Source organism: Neolamprologus multifasciatus, chromosome 15 (assembly GCF_963576455.1).
Source record: "Neolamprologus multifasciatus chromosome 15, fNeoMul1.2, whole genome shotgun sequence".
In the NCBI taxonomy this organism is placed as follows: domain Eukaryota; kingdom Metazoa; phylum Chordata; class Actinopteri; order Cichliformes; family Cichlidae; genus Neolamprologus; species Neolamprologus multifasciatus.
This window is the reverse complement of record NC_140453.1, coordinates 9118128-9137036: the sequence shown is the minus strand read 5'-3', so window position 1 is coordinate 9137036 and position 18909 is coordinate 9118128. Positions and strand designations below refer to the sequence as shown.

General features: G+C 39.1%; 2 protein-coding genes across 3 annotated transcripts in view; both read right to left on the bottom strand.

The window, feature by feature from the left end:
* tdh (L-threonine dehydrogenase) overlaps positions 1-1370 on the bottom strand; it is a 7096-nt gene extending 5726 nt beyond the window's left edge. The window contains exon 1 of one of the 2 annotated variants that reach the window (XM_085133354.1): positions 1253-1370. The gene's annotated coding sequence lies outside the window, so the exon portion shown is untranslated. Of the gene's footprint in view, positions 1-323; positions 438-1252 lie in introns of those variants that run through there. The other variant, XM_085133355.1, reaches the window with a different exon arrangement.
* A 4081-nt stretch (positions 1371-5451) lies between these two features.
* On the bottom strand, positions 5452-18515 carry mtmr9 (myotubularin related protein 9). The gene is made up of 11 exons (XM_085133353.1): positions 18388-18515; positions 17812-17996; positions 16010-16118; positions 15731-15856; positions 15459-15632; positions 13819-14036; positions 12646-12807; positions 12409-12550; positions 12082-12302; positions 11749-11900; positions 5452-7635 (listed from the first exon to the last, which is right to left on the bottom strand). Exons 2-11 carry the CDS (start codon positions 17991-17993, stop codon positions 7472-7474), a joined length of 1650 nt encoding a protein of 549 aa, XP_084989479.1. The 5' UTR covers positions 17994-17996; positions 18388-18515; the 3' UTR covers positions 5452-7471.
* Between the last annotated feature and the right edge of the window lie 394 nt (positions 18516-18909).

Here is an 18909-nt window from a genome sequence, read left to right as displayed (position 1 = left end):
AACAAATGACATGCTAATGACAAGATGCAGAGAAAATGAGTGCAATGGAAGGATCAAAGCGCATAAAAACACCAAAACAGTTAAAGTTAAGCAAAACTTTAACGCAACATGACTTTAACTATATCTATCTATCTAAAAACATTATAAAACACAAACACCAAATATCTTTAGAAAGGTACAGAACTGCAGAAAATTAATCATAATGAGCTACTACTTCATGCAAAAATAGCGCAATAAAACTAAATTTGATAAACTCTATTTATACTGTCGTTCATTACGGGACGTCTAGACTTTTACGCAACGCATCACTTCAGAAGACTTACCGAGGGTTCAAAGAGCTTCCTAGTAAAAGAATGAACGGAGTTACTTTGGAGTATATATATACTGCCCTGCCTTCAACGAGAGCCAATCAGGGAGAGAGGGCGTACGGCGGCATACAGTAGCCTTGGAAAACGGTGCCAAGATCAGGGTGGCATGGACTCAGAGTCGGAATGTGCTTTCATTTCGTTTGCCTTCATTTTCTTACAAATATATATTGAACCATAAAATTATTAATAACAGAGATCACGGGTTAAACATAAATACATTACTTTTGCACAAAAGCACGCTCTCCCGCTCCATCATGCTTGTGGCCTATCCCTTTCTGAGAGCATGTCCTGTTCAATATTGAGCCAACATCGTTTAAGGTACTCATCATATAAGCCCCCTGTTTAATATAGGCTCAGTCTGGCTCCCTCCTCTGCTGACACAGCTCGCCAAGACTCCTTTCTATGGGACATGCCGATCGTTTAATTCCTTAACGTCAGCGTAACTGATCTCCAGATCCTCCAATGTGCAGCTGCTTTTCCACGAAGGCGAAACTGCTGCTGGTGGACGAAATTCTGAATGAGAGCAACCACTATTTTAGATCCTAAATATTTTTCTCTGTCTGAGCTCAGCACGTCACTGTGACTTAGCAACCGGCTGCACTTCAGAAAAGGACTTTGCTTTGGTTTAAAAAAAAAAAAAGAAAGAAAAAAAAGAGAGAGACACAGATGGTTTGATCGGGATAGAAAGGTTAAACACAAATGATTTAAAAAGAAAAAAGAAGAAGAAGAAGAAGAAGAAGAAGAAGAGTGGAAGCACGAATTGATAAATTGCACATAATTTCCCTAAAATTAAATTTTAAATTTCCCTAGAAAAGAGGACTAATTAAAAAACGGCCAGGTTCTTAAATGTAAAAGAAATCAAATATCGGAATCGGTGCACTCACCAGAAAATCTGCAGTTAACACAGCCACACACAGAAAGAAAGCTCCTCTGCGATTTGCGTCTTTTTGAGAATGGGATGCTGACGTGACGTTCGCGTTATCTCCGTTCAGTGTTGCATCAGCTCAGCTGCGCCTTCAAGCTATATATCAACGACCGTCTGCTTAAGGGGAAGCCGGCTTTCTCTCGGATTGGCGGAGACCCGGAGGTGCGGTCTTTCCTCGCAGACCACTCCCTCCCGTGGCGTCACCGACCCGGTCAATCTTTGTGCATCCACGTAATCTGAGGCCACGCGGTTTATGCGTTACTTAAAAATACCAGAGGCTGCACATTGGCAGGGGATGGTGTGACCGTATCAAACGTGCAAATACTGTGGCAAATACACGTTTACCATGACAGTCGCACTCACATGATGAACGTGGGCTCAAAGTCCAGCTTCAGATCAAGAGTGTCCACTCTAAATCACAGGAAGAGTTTAGCATATAAGGCCCTCGCCTTTTCAGGCGACCAAAGAAAGGGGGCAGTTGAGTGACAGGCCGTGAGGTGCTATTCTTCATCAGTTAAGTGGGTAAAAAGAGGAGTGGAGTGGGTTTAAAATGTGATTTTCAATTTCCTTTTGGAAGCTCTGGCTGTGAATCTGCAACATGCAGTCAAATGAGATGAAAGTTAAAGTGCCTAAAAAACTGAGCTCAGCAACATAAAAGGGACTGAACTTCAACAAAGGGCAACAGTGGGGTAGATCATCACAACATCCGAGTTGTGCATCCAAGAGAGCACTCTCCAGCAGGTAAGCGTCTTCATAAGTGAAGATAAGTATAAGAAATACTTTATTAATCCCCGAGTTGGGAAAAAACTCTGTCTCAGCAGTTATCCTAGTCGTTTCTATTGAGAAAAACACAATCCAGAGAGAAAATACAGACAGTTTAGCACAAGGTGCAAACAAGTCATCAGTCACAAGAACAAAAGGGTCACATTAGATTTATGCCAAAAAATACAAAAGTCAAAAAAGCTATGCAAGATCATGAACATGTGCCAGAACATGTGCCAGAATGAAGGGGGGGGGGGGGGGGGGGGGATTTTTTATAACTACATGGGAATATGTACCAGTGTAGTAAAACACATTTTGCTATACTGAAAGCAAACAGTTCGAATGCGTTCATGTCTTTATGGATATGAATGGTGCATAATTTAGAAGTAGCAGACGTCTACGTGAAACAAAACAAGGTGTTGAGCCCGATGCAGCCCTGCAATCAAAGAAATTGAACGATTACAGGATGGACTTTAAAAGCCATTTAACACCAAATCCTTGGCTTCACTGGAGTATTTGTGACCTGGCAAAAATAATAATAAAAAATAGAAGCTCTCCAGCCTCTTTGATTTGAATCTAGATGTTTATCAGTGAACAATATGATGAATGCACACACTTTCTGTTTGACTTTCAGGTTTGTTTGCAGGAGATAGAGCCGAGCCAGAACGACTGATGACGTTGCTGAATGGAGCAAGCAAAGGGTGGGCTTAAGGCCTGCACTGGAATATGAGTGGAGCATGTGAGAACACCCCCATGCCTGTCATGACTGAGAAAGAAACAGCTACCTGAAAAACAAGTTGACCTGATCTTTGGCAAGAAAAACAAGATTTAATTTTTTCTCGAAAGAAAAAAGAAATCGTAAATATATTTTTCCTTTCAACCGCAAACTGGGATAATCTTCTAAGTAACCTGCAATTCCAGGAAATGTGAGACAAACATGACACTTGATAGCTGTGAGGTTACATAGCTCAGTGTCACTACTAAAAATGGGAATCAAAGTCTCTTATAAACCAAGCTATAGTTTCTATCTAAAATATTACTTGACTACACAAAATCCTTCCTTGCTTCAAGATAAATTTAAGGGTTCCCTTGTGAGTAATAAACATGAAATTAGGGTATTGATAGACACAAAGACTTAATGATACAGACAGAAGAGTTGTGGCTGACCAGCAGCACTGTAAACACTAACTGCAATACGGATATCTCTCCCTATGAAGCAGCTGACCCTTGGCTATTTTTTGCTCCAGTCGCCGCATCAGATGATTGTGTCGTCACAGCAGTGGAAACATATTTTATTAGGGTGCTGTTTACTAATCTTCAGACAGACTGTCAAGGACAGGATACATAACGTGGATATTTTTTTATTATTATTTCTTTCTGGTATTTGGAACCTTTGGAAGGGGGAAAAAATAAATAATACTGACATATTTAAAGCAGATTTTTGTCCACATGAAAATAATGGAACAATGACCCTGACATGTTTACATTAAAAAGTTGTCCTGTTAAGCCACAGTCAACAGTTGTCCTGTTAACTGTATATAAAAGATGGACACAGCCTCCAAGTCAATGGGCCTTTCTCAATATGCGTACTTGTGCGTACTTGCGTTCTCGTGTACTCGTGATACGTCATCAGTCGGAGACCAAGTACTGTTCCAATTCGAAGTACGCATCAAGCCGAGAACGCGAAAAAGTCCCGGATGTGTTCTCGCTCCGCCCGTTTTATCGAGCATGCATCGGTGGTGACTTGTGTGGACTTGGTACAGCTAAATATCCCAGAATGCATTTCGTCCAAAACTCCAACGCGGCAATGGCGGACGAGCGGGTCTAAAAACTTTTAAATATTACTCTTTCTGGGTCACAAAATAAACTTTTAAGTTCTTTTCAAGCGAGAATGTAGCTGTGTAAACTTCGAATATCTGCTCAGTTTATCAAGATATCATATATTTCCAAACGAGGTCCGACGTTTTCGGAGACGTCTGTGACCCGCCAGCTCCATAGCAGACAGCGAGGTCGAGGATTATTACAGCCGGCGAGAACAGCCGACTCCCGGCAGATCGTTTTCAACCCCCCCGCAGTCTTTTCGCTACTCAGGTTAAACAAACCCCAAACCCCAGTAGTTGTCTATTGTATTGAGTGTCCACTAAAATAAAAATAAAAGCGTTCTAACATCTCACCTGCTTGTTTTTATTAAGGTATGTACACATATGTACATGTACACTATTTTTATTAATAGAGATTTCACTACTGAAGTTAAACATGATATATAAGTCACTTAGATCACTTCTAAATGTTAATGTTTGGCTTATTTCGGCTTTTTATTAGTTCCTGAGTAAACCGGCTTGGCTGTGATTAAAGTTAAGCTTCATAACATATTACTCACAGTTAAATTAAGGACGGCAGTAAAAACTCCGGACCTGTGACATCATCAAGTACGCTGGTGTTCCAATTGTACAAATCGCGAGTCCGTGCTCGCGTTCTCGGCGAGTCCGTACTCCCGTGCGTTCTCGGCGAGTACGTACCCGCCGAGAACGCGAGTACGTACTCGCGTACTTGAGAATTGAGAAAGGGCCAATGTGTCAGTCAATGAGGAAATGCCTTATAGTGGGATTATTTCTAATGGCCAGCAGGGGGCGATGCTTTTTCCTGCAAAAGAAAGTCAGACTGTAAAAAAAAAAAAAAAAGAAGAGTATGTTAAAAACAAATGTACTATTCTCTTCATCTCTGAATTCAACAATAAACACCTCCCTTCTGATTTTATTGTTTTTATTATACAACACTAAATGTGTACTCCTTACCTGGTTGTGATTGGTTACTGGAGGTTACTGGAAGTTGCTGTGAAATTGCTGACGTTGCACTCACGCAGGCCTACTGACCGACTAGCCTGGAAACCTTCATTCATTGCAGAAAAACATGTATTCTGCATGTGGTAGCTGGTAGTCAGTAGCGTTACATTGTTCACAAGTAAGTATAAGGCGCTGCGCTGAAAAGCCCTCTGTGATTGCTTTGGTTGTTTCAGCTTGCTGCAGTCAGTAGGAATTTGCATGGAAGACGCCGATTTGTCTGCAAAAGTACGCTACTCGACAAGCGGAAAACGTGAGAAGTGCAACACAAACTGTAAACAGAGCACGTTGACCTTCAAAGTAAAAGTTGAGCCTTTTGATATGTGTCGGTTGCACAAATAAGGTCCAACTTTTACTTTGAAGGTGAACGTTCTCAGTATACCGTTTGTGTCACATCTTCTTTCAGACTCATCTCAGACAAGTCAGTGTCTTCCACCTTCCATGGCAGTGAGATCCACCACCAAGTCATCTCATATAGTTTGAAAATACAGAGTTGGAGATGAAGCAGAGGCTTTTAAAAAGGTCTTCACATACCAAGGGCTAACATTAGGGTAGCCCTTGGTATGGGTAGGGTAGGTATATTTTTATTGCTAAATGCTCAATTTACAGCCAATGAGGTGGCTTTCACTTTGTTTTCTTAAAACAAAAAAACCCTACTGTGATTAGAAACTAGCTTAATGAGACTGGTGAGACTGAAACACGGAAAACCGAATGATGCACAGACTGTGTGGTGATTAAAGAACAGAAACGCTTCCTTTGTTGTGATACAGATTTTAATGGCGTGAAAACATAAAAAACAACAACACAACAACAACTTTTAATCAATATTAGATTTTTCAAGCATTCTGATCAGCAGCGACAAAAATATGTACACATAATTTTGAATCGGGATTTTACAGTAAGGCATTGCACAAAGTACAACAGACATGATTATTTATCTACTGTGTGACATTACGTTTTTGAATTTTGTCAACTTTTTGACAAAGCGAAAAATCACTTAGGCATCACACAACTATAAGAAATGTTCTATCCATGCACACATGAAATATACACGTAAACTTTCTCTTTGTCAAAGCATTTCAAAGTAGTGGAAGTAAGTTAAGCTTAGTGTGATTATTAGTATTAGTATTGAGCAGACATTGAGATAAATCATAGATCATTTACTTTGTTACAGGCAATCAAACAAATCTGGCCAAAGATGGCTGCAGTGCATTTAATTTTTAATCCCAGACCATAATAACAAAAAATATATTTATATTTACAACGCTAGATGATGTTTTTCTAATGGCACTACCAAAGAGTGCACTGAAAGATGAAAGAACTAAGGTCTATAAGCAGAGCGCTGCGGGTTTCAGCCTGCCATAATGACACAGACGATGTTTTTATGCAGCTTTACTGACCGCTGAAGTTTAGGATAATTCCTATGTTCGTGAGATAAGTATGAGCTTGGATGTGAGAAGCTAACAATTAAGTACATTTTCCAGAAGAGACACGAGTTTTGGAGTGTAACATGTGTGTAGGTTAGTTGGATACATATTGTCCTGTTTGATATTTGGACATTTGTCATCTATTACGGCAAGAACTGATGAGAGATTGTTTTCAAAGTGGGAGTAAAATTGATTTGCATATATGTACATACAGATAAAGAAATGCTATTGACACAAAGTCCATCAGTTCTGAATGTTAAACTCAAGAAGTCAGAGATGCTCAGCAACCGATCTAGTCGTTAGATTATTGTTATACGTGGTTACATCAAATCGTTTGTGTAAATTCTGGCTGTGATACTGGAATGTCAAGCATTGATCTGATATTTTTCATATTATACAAACCTCCCTCCTCACTGGCCTGACCCTACCTACGCTTAGTATGTCATCTCAATGTGCAGCAAAAGCACATGCTCCCTTACAGCACCCTATATGTTGCCATAGTTACTCTGCAGCGGTCTAATGGTGTACACATTCAGCAGAACTTTTACGAAATATGTGAACCCTGTAGCAAATGAGACACTTTTTTTCTCCAGCTGTCCTTAAAATGCCCTTTAATCCTCTACTACACAAGATCAGTGCTGAGAAGCACAAAAGGGTCCACAATGTCGTTTTTACACATTGCGTGTATAGAAATGGAAGCCGGCAAGTACGAGTGTGGGTGTTTGAAGAGGCTTGGCAACAGTGAAATCAGCCGCCCAGTCACAGCACAATCTATAGAAATGAGCAGTAGGCATGTGCAGGTCTGGCTGTACACTGATATTAGACCACAGTGAGATAAGGGAGGTTTAGCTTTTATCTGCACTCTGAGAAATTGCTAATAAGGACGGTGCTTTTGTTTCTAAATGTTTTCCTCTTACTCAAGTGTAGTTTGCAACGAGTCACCATGATAAAAGTGTTTTTCATTAAAGCGTTAGAATTGAAGTTCATTTAGTCGCATTCATTCTCTAAAGAATAACTTGACAATATTGTTGTTTTCTTACATTATGTTTTAAAAAGGGGAAGAAAAAAGTTTAAGGCTAAAGCTGGGATGTCTGTGATTGTTTGAATGTACCATCTCAATTACTTTTAGAGGTCTCTCTCTCTCTCTTTTTATGGCGTATGCAGCAGAGGATCTTCAGTTTCAAGCTGGGCCAGCTGCCTGCGCAGGCTGTTTACTTTGGTCTGAAGCTCCTTGTTGTACTCTATTATATGAACCATTTCCTCATAGGCCTCATCCAGACACTTGGAGGAGCGGTTCCAACGAAGGAACACTCCTGTCACAGAAGAGCAGGACCAATCAGAAAATAACAATTCACAAACTGGTTTCTTCCAGTTCTGGTTTCTTCTAAACACTGCAGTCTCACAACCTTGATAGAGGTTATGTAAGCGTTGCGTGTGCAGTCACTGTACACTAATGGGAAAACATGCACCTTTCTTATGATAACACATACTTACACATACACGTACACACATAATTTCGATAAATAAAACAAACAGTGTATTATCGTGCTGGATGTGGTTCTTTGTGGAGCTTTGAGTTGGAGTACAAATACAAGATTCTGACATGTCTAAAACTTAAAGCAGTCTTGAAAAACAGTTCACACAGTTTGTGCTGAGCGCAAAAAAAACAAAACCACTGGATCTTAATGGTGGTTGGAGGCTGTTGGCAGAGAAACGGGTGTAAACACAGAGGAGCTGTATGACTGGAATGAACCATCGCTTTACTTGTCAGTCATAAGGGACGCCCGTGTGTCAACAAACTGAGCTTTCTGAACCCAGTAACACGTCTGTAGATAGCACTACTCAATAAGATCTCAGTTATTTTAGTTCTTTTTAAGTTTGGGTCATTGATAACAAAATACTTGTGAAATGTATGGTGGCTGCGGAAAGATGTGCATGTGTATTCCTATGTTTACACAATATTTGGAACAATGAATTAACTGCAGCCAACTTTGCCCTTTGCTAGAACATGTGCTGTAACTTGGATCTGTACTCCAAATGGCCATTGATATATCTTTTACTGATATTTAGACACACTTGCCTCTGATCCCTCAGTGAATTTCTTGTTGTTTAGCTGACATTAAAGCCTTGCTTTTACCCAATTTCCTCACCTTTAATGAAAAATAAAAATCTTGTCTTTTGCCTGATCCCTTTAGGGGCTCACCACAGTGGATCCTCCTTTACTGCATCTATGAATCTTCTTCGTGGTCTTCCTCTTTCCTTCCTGCATGGTAACTCTATTATCAACATCCTTTGTCCAATATACCCACTATCCCTTCTCTGCACATGTCCAACCCATCTCAGCCTTACTGCTAGTACTTTGTCTCTATATTGCTCACTGTGAGCAATATTTCCAGTATTTCTTTGCATCTTAGATCATTGGCATCATATTGTAAATTTCATGTTTTGGGAAGAAAAACAACAAAAAAAACCCCTGTCATTTTTTACTCTTCTTTTAAATAAGCTTTGCTGCTGATGTTTTAAGACACTTAGCTGTGTCATCAGTGGCTGTCAGAAAAGAAGGACGGAAAAGCCCTTCGTTTTGTTTGTGCTGAAAAATAAATCCTTCTACCCAAAAGTTGCCCTATGCACATTTTTTCCCTCTATATTATCAGAAATATCATTATCATAAATTTCCTTGAAATACCATTACATAGTTTTGAAGCTTTATCGCCCAACCAAGAACCGAGAACATGCAAACTCCACACAGAAAGGCCCAAGATGGATAATTGACATTTCACCTGTCCTGGATTTTATTACACATTTATACCCGTGTAGTTCAGAAATAATCCTGAAATCCTTTTGCTCATTAACTTTTTGGAATTATATTGAATTTATAACCTTTGTGTCTTTTGTAACTAGTGTTGATTGCTTTCAATTTCTTTCCTTTGTATTTGTAAAGTCTTTTTCTAACTGGATTTTAAAATGTTTAAAAGTCATGTTTATCAGTGTTTTAACTCTTACATGTCTTTTAGCTATTTTTTAAAATTTAATTTCAACAGTTTAAATTGTGGTTTCACTTGTCTGTTGTGCAGCACCCTATTTAAAGTCTGCTGTTCTTAAATGTGCTACACAAATAAAATGACTAAAACCTCCACATTTTTACTCAACACCTTTAAAGTGATCAGACTGCAGTCCAATTTAAAAAAAACCCATTATTTTAGTGCATTTTTTGTTTTTTTAATTAAACCATTATTTTTATTCAATATTATTTCGCTAAGAATTACACAGAACTTTTGGGATGTAAAGATTTTACACACGGCATCAGTTTCTTTTAGTGTCCACATCAGCAGCTAGAGTTCAGGACTTCCATTGGGTCTTTTAAGGTGGGCTGAGGAGTGTGCGTCACTTTCTATGAAAGAGCTGCATAAGCAGGATATCACGTGCTCCACTCAGTTCTTATGCATTCCACTTCATATAGTGTGAATGTGATTCTAAGGCTTTGGGCAGTAAGAGAGGCCCCATGCACAAAATGCATGAACCTAATGACCTCTAGTTGGTCTGGATTCCCCCTCCCCCAATTTTTCTTTATGAATGGTCTAACACAGATCTCCCCAGGGCTTTGTTGTACTTGTTGTACTATGCTGAACCCACTGACATTAAGACAACCATAGTTAAGAATAAGAATAACCACCATTATTAAAGTTGTGGGGAGAAAAAAACCCCTCATCAATTAAGAGTTTAGCAAATCAAAAAATGTTTTAAATTTCACTGCAGTCACTCAAATTCACAATTTAGACAAATTCAGACTTACATATTCATTCTGAATTTGTTAAAATCAAATTAGTACACTGTCATTTCAATAAAATTGAATTGAATTGTCAGTGGTTTAAAAAGTGTGAAAAATGTGAAAAAAGTAGTAATTTTAAACCAAAAACAATGATGATATAATGCTAACATTGGTAAAGCTGGTTTTATCTGGCAATTTAAATAAAAACGATCATGTAAAATTATCAAATAATTTTGATTTAAAAAGATTTAGGATCACATTTATATACACTGATATTCTGATATAACCTCCACTGATACATGATGTTTGTGTTTAATGCCAAAAGGCACTTGTGAAAAAACAGCACTTTAAATTACCCACAACAGATTTTGTGGTTGCACGCCTGTATCAGTGTTTCTTTATTTAGCACCATTTTGCTACTTATGCTTTACCATAATATCATCACACTGCCTCTCAGTGAGGAAACTGTTTGTAAAAAGACACACAGGCAGGCTGAACATGTCACGGACACACCTCAGGAGCATTTTGAATGCTCGTAATGCCAAAGTGTGTTCTACCTCTTCTTGTAAAATGATTCATAATGCTAGCTATACCTGAAACCTTTGCACAAGTACCACCTCTCCGCCAAGTTACATGAAATTCAGCTGAGTCATCTTGCTGAGTTCCAGGTGGCAGGTCAGACAGCACTGATCACATACCTCACCTAGTAGCTGTACACGACATGACAAAGCTGCAACCAACAGTTCGTTCACTATTGGATAATCATGGGACTGAATGCTTATCTTTACTAAAGATCAAAGGTGACTGTAAAAGGAATAAACTGATGTGCAACATTTTGTTTATTTATCTAAAATTATTTGCTGATAATATTTTTTTTTAAATCCTGTACAATGTATGTATACTTGTCTTCATGCTTGTAACCTTGGAAAGCACAAATAGCTGGTCCTTGGGTCCCAGTGGCTGTCAGGGTCATTCAGGGTTCAAATGCTCAAATCAATGGTGCCCCCTACTGGTGAGATTTCAGAACGTATGAGTGAGCAAATGTGTATTTTTAATTATGAGTAGCCCAATTTCTAATCGTGTACCTGCGGCTACAAAAGCAGTAGTATCACCTGATCCTCAGGTGAGTTTTTAGATATTAACCTACTCCATCTTCAGACTGAGAATAAACTTAAAGCATGAGTCAAAACTGCAAAATATGTACAGCATGTGGTCTCACTGGACTGCTTTCAATGAAGAATATTAACATGTGCCATTTAATTGCTTTTGTGTTGTACATGAGACACTCAGTGTAACAGTTGGATTTAATGTATGTATAAAAAATACATAAATACAGCTGAAACTTAAATTAAGATTAAATTTAAACAAAAATTACTCCCAGCTATAAATGTTCCCTTAAAACCAGCAAACAAAACTTTATGTGTACTTTATTATTTTAAAACTTAAAATTATCCGGCGCGTTTACTTTTTTTTCACTTTAGGAAACTTTCTTTTATAAAAAAGGAAACAAGGTCTGAAAATTAAATTTGATGATTTTTCTATCTATCCATCTATTATGGATCACAGAGGCAGATGTCTTTTGTACAGACACCCAGACCTCCCTTCTACCTCCTCTCCCTCTTCTTAAGAGATACCTACAAATATATTTGTTTCTTACCTTCCCACAGCAGCAGACTCTGAGGGGCCACAGATGGCCAGATCACAAGACTGTTGGGCTCGTAAAGTGGGTTGGTCAGACGCTCCAGCTCCTGCGGCCGATTCACCCATGACCAAAGGGACACAGTCTTTTCAGGCAAGCACAGTCTGGCTCTGTGAAAAGACAGAAATGTGTCAGACTGACCAACAGGAAAACTGGTTCACGGCTGTTTTATCAGAGGTGGTTCACAGCTGCAGGGAGAGCATCGTGATTTGATTGACACCCACATCACACAGCTGAAAGCATAGCCCTGACATAAACTGAAGGTCTTACATCAGCCAACTCCTATCTTACCTCTCAGCTGCACTGTTGCCCAAGAATGTCCCAAACTGAGATGCGTAGGCGTGTTCGAAAAGCAGTACCAAGAAACTCTCGTTGAATTCAAAGGAGCAGGGAAATTGGCGAAGGATCTGCCACACACAGTCCAGGAAGAGAAGAAAGACAGGGGCCTCATGGCGAGGCTTGCTGTTGGAGAAGGCAGACTGGGCACAGCGCTGCTGGAAAGGGTGACCAGCCTGTGTAAGCAGTCAAAGACGTGAAATGAGTGGAAACACTCACACTGTGGAGGAGAAGGTGAAAGAAAAGACAACATTTGGCTCTAAACAATGCATCTAAGCTCACCTGGAGCCACTCCCGCTCTACCAGGCTTTGAAAGCCTTTAACGGTCCTGCAGCCGGGATCCAGGATGATCTGAGCCAAGGAGGTGACCTGCAGGGTGGAGTCTGTCCCTTCTGTACCGTGAACAAGCACTGACGCTCCCTCCCTGAGATAAACACACGAGCCCACAGTCTGTCACTGCTCGCTGCTTTTCGAGTTTATGTTTACTGGGCCATGAGGACAACCAAATGAAAAACAGACCTGTCAATACACTGGGCAGCCAAGCAGGCAGTGGTGAGGATCTCTTTGACATTAGTTTGCCAGTTGGAAGCCTCCAACTTGCTTAACCAGCGGTCCATGCTGTGGGACTGGTCGTTACATGCCTCCACCAACTTAATCAGGCTCTCCTGAAGGACATTATACCTGCAAAAAACAGATTTATTTAGATCATTTAAAGTATGAGATACATTTCAATCAGTTTCCACTTTATCTAGTCTTCTCAGTAATACTTTACAATACAGCCCACAACTAAGGGTGTGATTCCCTTTTCATTAAATTAAAAGTTAATGTATTTTATTTGAAAATATATTGTCATTATATTTACCTGCAAATAATTAAAAGTAGGGGTAACGAGTCAGCTTTTTACAGGGAATTAAAACACAAGTAAATTTAAGCCGTGCAATTTCTTGGTAATTTTGCAGAAAAACACAAGTTGCACTTTTCAGTGCCATATTATGGAGTGGATTAATCGTGCCTTTTTACATCTTTGTTTTTTTTAATATTCTTTATGTTGATGTGCATGATGGACGTTCTATTATTCAAATGTCCTTAAGACGTGTTCTCCCTTATCAGCTTACAAGAAAAAACAAATACCTTCAAAATCTGCTTGACTGTCTAACTGTATAATGATGAATGATGAAGCCAAGTATTTTTTTCTTTCACAATCACTTTTCAAGCAAAACTTTCAAAAGGAGTGTAAAGTAAAAAGAATGTCTCTGTTCCTGTTAGGCAGTTAGTTAGGCAAGGTTAAGCAACTCCATGATCCAACCCAAGCTGGGAAAAGTACAGTGTACTTATGATGTAAGATGGGGGAACATTATTTGTTTTTCTGCAAAATTTTCAAGAAATTTAATGCAGTGCCTAAAATGAAATACTCTATCATTTGTATTTGCTTTCTTGCAAAACGGCCAGAATTCAGGCACTACTTAAATGTACTTACAGTATAATTATTCCTTTCCTGTATAAAGGTGAGTTGTTACCCCGTATTCTAGCGAACCCACCTTTAAGCATTTATAGGCAATTATAAAGACATTTTAATTTCTAATAAAATAAATTGAAATTCCATTTAATCATGAGGGAATTGCAATGCAACAGACTCTAAACAGGTCGTATTATAAAGTGTTACTGTCTTCTTAATATCTAAGTGTCAATCACCTTTCAATGGCCTTGTGGATCCTCCTCCACTGTGGGTAGTTGGCCTCCAACTCAAACCCTCCACCTCGGGCTTTGGCCTGCTGAGCAACATTGATAGCACGTGTATCAATGATGTAACCACGCTTTCCTGGCCGCAGAGTGGCGTTGATCAGCTTCTCGTCCTCCTTACACCGTCGCCCATTGGTGCCCGTCAGTGGCTGTCCTGCTCGCATCATCACCTGAAAGTGGAAGTGATTTGTCAGCCCCTATAATTAGAGATGGCTACTTTGTTTATGACCGATACGATATCATGAATTTGGATATCTGTCGATACTGGTATGACTCCAACATAGTCTATTTTATAATCAATAAAACTGTTTTTTTTTTTTTTTTTTAATATCTTGCTGCATTTTGTATATGTTCTAAAAGTTTTATTACAGAAGCTCCTTCATTCTAGTCTAAACAACAGTGTCTCAGTAACTTTCCGCTAGAGATGGTCCCCTCTTATCTGCATTTTCCCAGCATGAGCGAGAGTCTGCAGCGTTCTACTCCCCAAGGACACATGGTCTCATGCCTTTATTTTCAGGGCTGTGTCCACTTACTACACTATATAACTTTATAACACTTATTAATAAAAAAGCATAGCATTATTGAGGCACTGAAAAATTATTTATTCCCAACAGTTCATATTCAAATTGAAAAAGACAAAACACTAAAGCTATTCTATTACACTTGCAAAAAATATACTGCATCCAAAATATTTTGCATTTCGGCAATACTTATCTTTTTATTTAAACCTTCAGCAGATCTGTAAATCTAAGTATTTAAAGTAATACTCAAAAAGTAATTTAAAATGCAGTTTTATGCAAATTTCAAAAACTCTTTGGTTCTGAAAAAAGGAAGTGCAATATCAGCACAAAATAATGTTTATATTCAACAACAACAACAAAAACAGGTTGTAGAATGGACCCTTTTATACTTAAAGCTTAGCATAAATAGACATCCAGAGTGGAAAGCAGTGCAAATGAATGCAAACACGCCTTCATGACACGCATGTTTTATCAAGATGGATGTCAGTGTAAGCTGTTTCAATCACATTTAACCTGAGACTGATTTTTGTGTAATTTCTATACAAAACATAAGCATGAAAAAAAAGTGTTTTTCATAGTTTTTTTGGGAACCATGGAACTGTTTAGCCTGCAACACAATTTTTTTTCCCCAAAGTAAATCTTGAGTCTATCCATTGTACGGTCAGACGCACAGACGTCCGAGCTCCATATATCGGTTGTTAAGCTTAACGTAAGAATGCTTTACAAACATTCAGAGATGATTCTTTCAGTGACAAGCAACTCCAGACCACCGACAGGTCTCCCACGCAACAGCCGCACTATCACGTGATGCATACTGCTCCGACGTGCTAAGGTCACTACCTGGGTTAAGCCATTTTGCAAGTTTCGTGAGGTGCTTTTGTTATATTTAATGGATCGGGCTACATTTTTTATTTCTCCCTGATATCCGATCCAGTAATTTAGGTTAGGATTGGACCCATACGGGTATTGTATATTGGATCAGTCCATCCCTAGCTATAATGTTCAAAAACACAAACGATGAGAAGTAAAAGAGACGGTCAAAAGCAGAGAAATTATTTTTCTTGCGCTTACCATGCCGTTCTTCTTGTGGTAGTAGCTAAGTACTGGAAAACGGCCACCGTGACGGAAAGTGGCTACTTTCTTCAGCGTTTCATCATCAAAATCTTTGGGTACTGCCACTAGTGGGGGGTATGACGGACACAAGCTGAAGTCTTTGTTGACCTCACTCAGCCTCCACTCATCTGTCTGCAAAGTGAGGTAGAGAGGATGGAGAAAACAAAACAAAAAAAGGTCCAATAACCCTGATTCAAATTGAATTACTCTGTAATGTCACCTAAACGTACCATGGACTCCAAATCTTTAAAGGCATTCTGGGGAAGAAATGAATTCCATCCATCCTCTATGACTTCAAACATTGGCCGGTAGAAGAAAGGGTACATCAGGGAGACTAAATCAAGAGTGGACAGAGCCTTGAGAGGAATGAAAACATTGACTTGTTATTCACAATATTAATCACATGCAGAATTTAACTTGACATGACAAAAACAAAGAGAGCCTGAGAGATAAATATAGCGTAGCTAAAAATAATCACTCTCTTTCCGACGGGGAGCCTTTGTTCTTACCTCGATAGAGCTGGCAATGTTGAGACACTCCTCCATACCAGTGATTTCAAGCTGAATCATTCTCAAGTCTTTGCATTTGACAGTGATGTGCCCCAAAGACCCCACAAATCTAAAATTTAAAAGGTGAGCACAATAAAGAGGATGAATGTCATGAACAAACACAGAGTATCAGTGAACTACTCTGAGCCCTACAGCTCGGCTTTCTGTGTGTAATTTCTATGTTATCGTCATGTTGGGTTTCTGGAAGAATCGTTGAAACAACTTTTAGTTTGACTGTAGATTCAGTGATTGTTATTAAAGGCAGTATCAGTACTCAGTGCTCAGTACGTAAGCTCTAAGCAGCAACATGCCCCAGCTACAGATGAAAGAGTGGATTGGCCAGTATCCAAGTACAATGAGCTGCATAAATCCATTCTTAATGGATTAATGTGAAAGCATCTGCATGAAGTTCAGTCAGAAAGGCAGGAGGATTTATGAGTCATTTGCTTTACAATGAAAGAGACAATACATTGCTGTGAAAATGTATTTGCCTGCTTCGTTTTTTGTTTGTTTTTTCTGCATATTTGTCACACTTTAATGTTTCAGATCAAATATATTTTAATATTAGACAAAGACAACCTGAGTAAATGCAAAATGCCATTTTAAAATGATGTAATTTATTAAAGGAAATGGATATCCAAACCTACCTGGCACCATCTAAAAAAACCTAACGTTTTGCCACCCTTGGCAGCAAGAACTGCAATCAAGTGTTTGTGATAACTGGCAATGAGTCTTTCAGAACACTTGTGTGTTTCAGACCAATGTCCTGGTGCATAACCAAAGTGTGCTTGAGTTTCAGGGCATGAACTGATGATTGAACATTTTCCTTCAGGATTTTTGGGTAGTGGGGAATTTATTAAATACAGCAAGCCATCCAGATTCCAAAGCAGCAATGCAGCTCAGACCATCACACTAACACCACCGTGTTTGACTGCTGGTATGACTTTGTTTTTTAAATAAAATGCCATGTTAGTTTCATACCAAAAGGTTCAACTTCTGTCTCGTTAGTCCACAAAGTATTTTTCCAAAAGTCTTGGGGATCATCAAGATATCTTTTATAAAATGTGAGACAAGCCCTTTGTGTTCTTTTTGGTCAGCAGTGATTTTTCACTTTGGAACTCTCCCATGGATGCCATTTTTGCGCAGCATCTTTCTTATTGTTAAATCATGAACACTGGCTTTAACTGAGGCCTTCAGTTGTTTAAAGGTTGATCTTGTGTCTATTCAGACCTCCTTGATGTGTCAGTGTTGGTCGGCTGGGCACTCTTGGGAAGGTTTACCACTGTTCCAAGTTATTCTCCATTTAGAAAGCCCATACCAAAACCTCAAATTAAACCTTAAGGTCGTCTGCAGGTTATTAGGCCAATACTGGAATAGAAACTGACAGTTAAGTACTAGGCAAACCTCCTGAAGCTTGTGTGTCCAACCTGATTTTGTGTCCAACCTAAAATGTTTAAAAACGGTACAATTACCAGAAATAGCAGTGAAGAAAAACAAATTCTTTGCCACTACAAGCCCCGTGTCTTTAACCAGTTAATGTTAGTTTCTCTAACCAGTTTAACTATAAGCAAGTTATGCATATGGACACTATTAATAAATAATAATCAGATCTGCAGCATGCACTAAAAAACAGGCGGAACTCAAACGGACTTTGACAAATACATGCCCTACTGACCTGCATCTATTTAGGGTAGGTGATGTACCATTTTCATAAAGAGATTACATAACAGTCATTTAGAAAAACAACAACACAACGCTGTCACCTCTTCTCTATCGAGTCAATGTTTGAATGAAGCAGCCACAGCTCCTCCGTGTTGTCCTGTCTGGAGGAGAGAATCAGGTGATGACCAGTCAAACACAGAGTTCCCTCCACAGTAGGCATGAAAGGCCTGTGTAGGACAACCCCGTCCACCCTGGGTGTCTTTATTAGCTCTGCAAACTCCATAATCTGACCAGACAGAAAGAAAAAAGCCGCTGTGATTTTAAAGCATAAAGACAACGCTATTGGTTAGGTCATGCTACTATTATTGTAAAGACAGGCCAGCGCAAGCTCTGTCGACATATAGGAGACATATATCGTGTACGTCCATGTCGGTTAACAGTAAAGATGAAAAAGTACTGCAAAAATCGGTCATCTTGATAAAGTTATTCTATTCCGGAAATTAAACCGCTAACGTCAGCTAGCAGGCTAATCGTGACAGAAAGGAGGATAATTTGCCATAAAAAACGGCCGACATTTCGAAACTCAAGCGAAAACACAAACATCACGTATAATATAAATATTAAAAACAACAAGGAGCGTTTTTCACCAATACTAAAAAGATTTATCGTACAACTACCTGACACTGTTTTCTTTTATTTGGTCGCAGGGCGATGCTGGTACGTTAAGAAAAACACGCCGACTAGAAACAACCGACTTTTCTCGGCTCAGTTTTGCATCCCAAATTCCGCAATTCTCGTCTAAAACGGGAAGTGACTCTGTGCTCTCCTGTGTTTTTTAACATTAGCGTTATACTTTAAATCTGTAAAGCCCCCGAAGAACTTAGAATGTCCATATATTATATATAAGTATGTTTAAACATACATACAGCAACAAAGTGAATGAGTTAGAGTTTAGTGGTTTGGAGGCAGCGTCAGATCTGTGGTTCATCCACAAGGCTTCTGAAAATCCGTGAAAGGCTGTTTCATTTTAGTGTCTGTGTGTTTGGGGTCTACCGAGAATATCAAAAAAGGTCACTAGGTGGTGACATTGGAGTACGTTTGAGAGATTTCTGGCTTTTAGAAGTCTAAACAGTATTGCCCTGATTTCACGGGGTTAATAATGTATGATGATAAATGTGCTGTGAGTCATGTTATACATT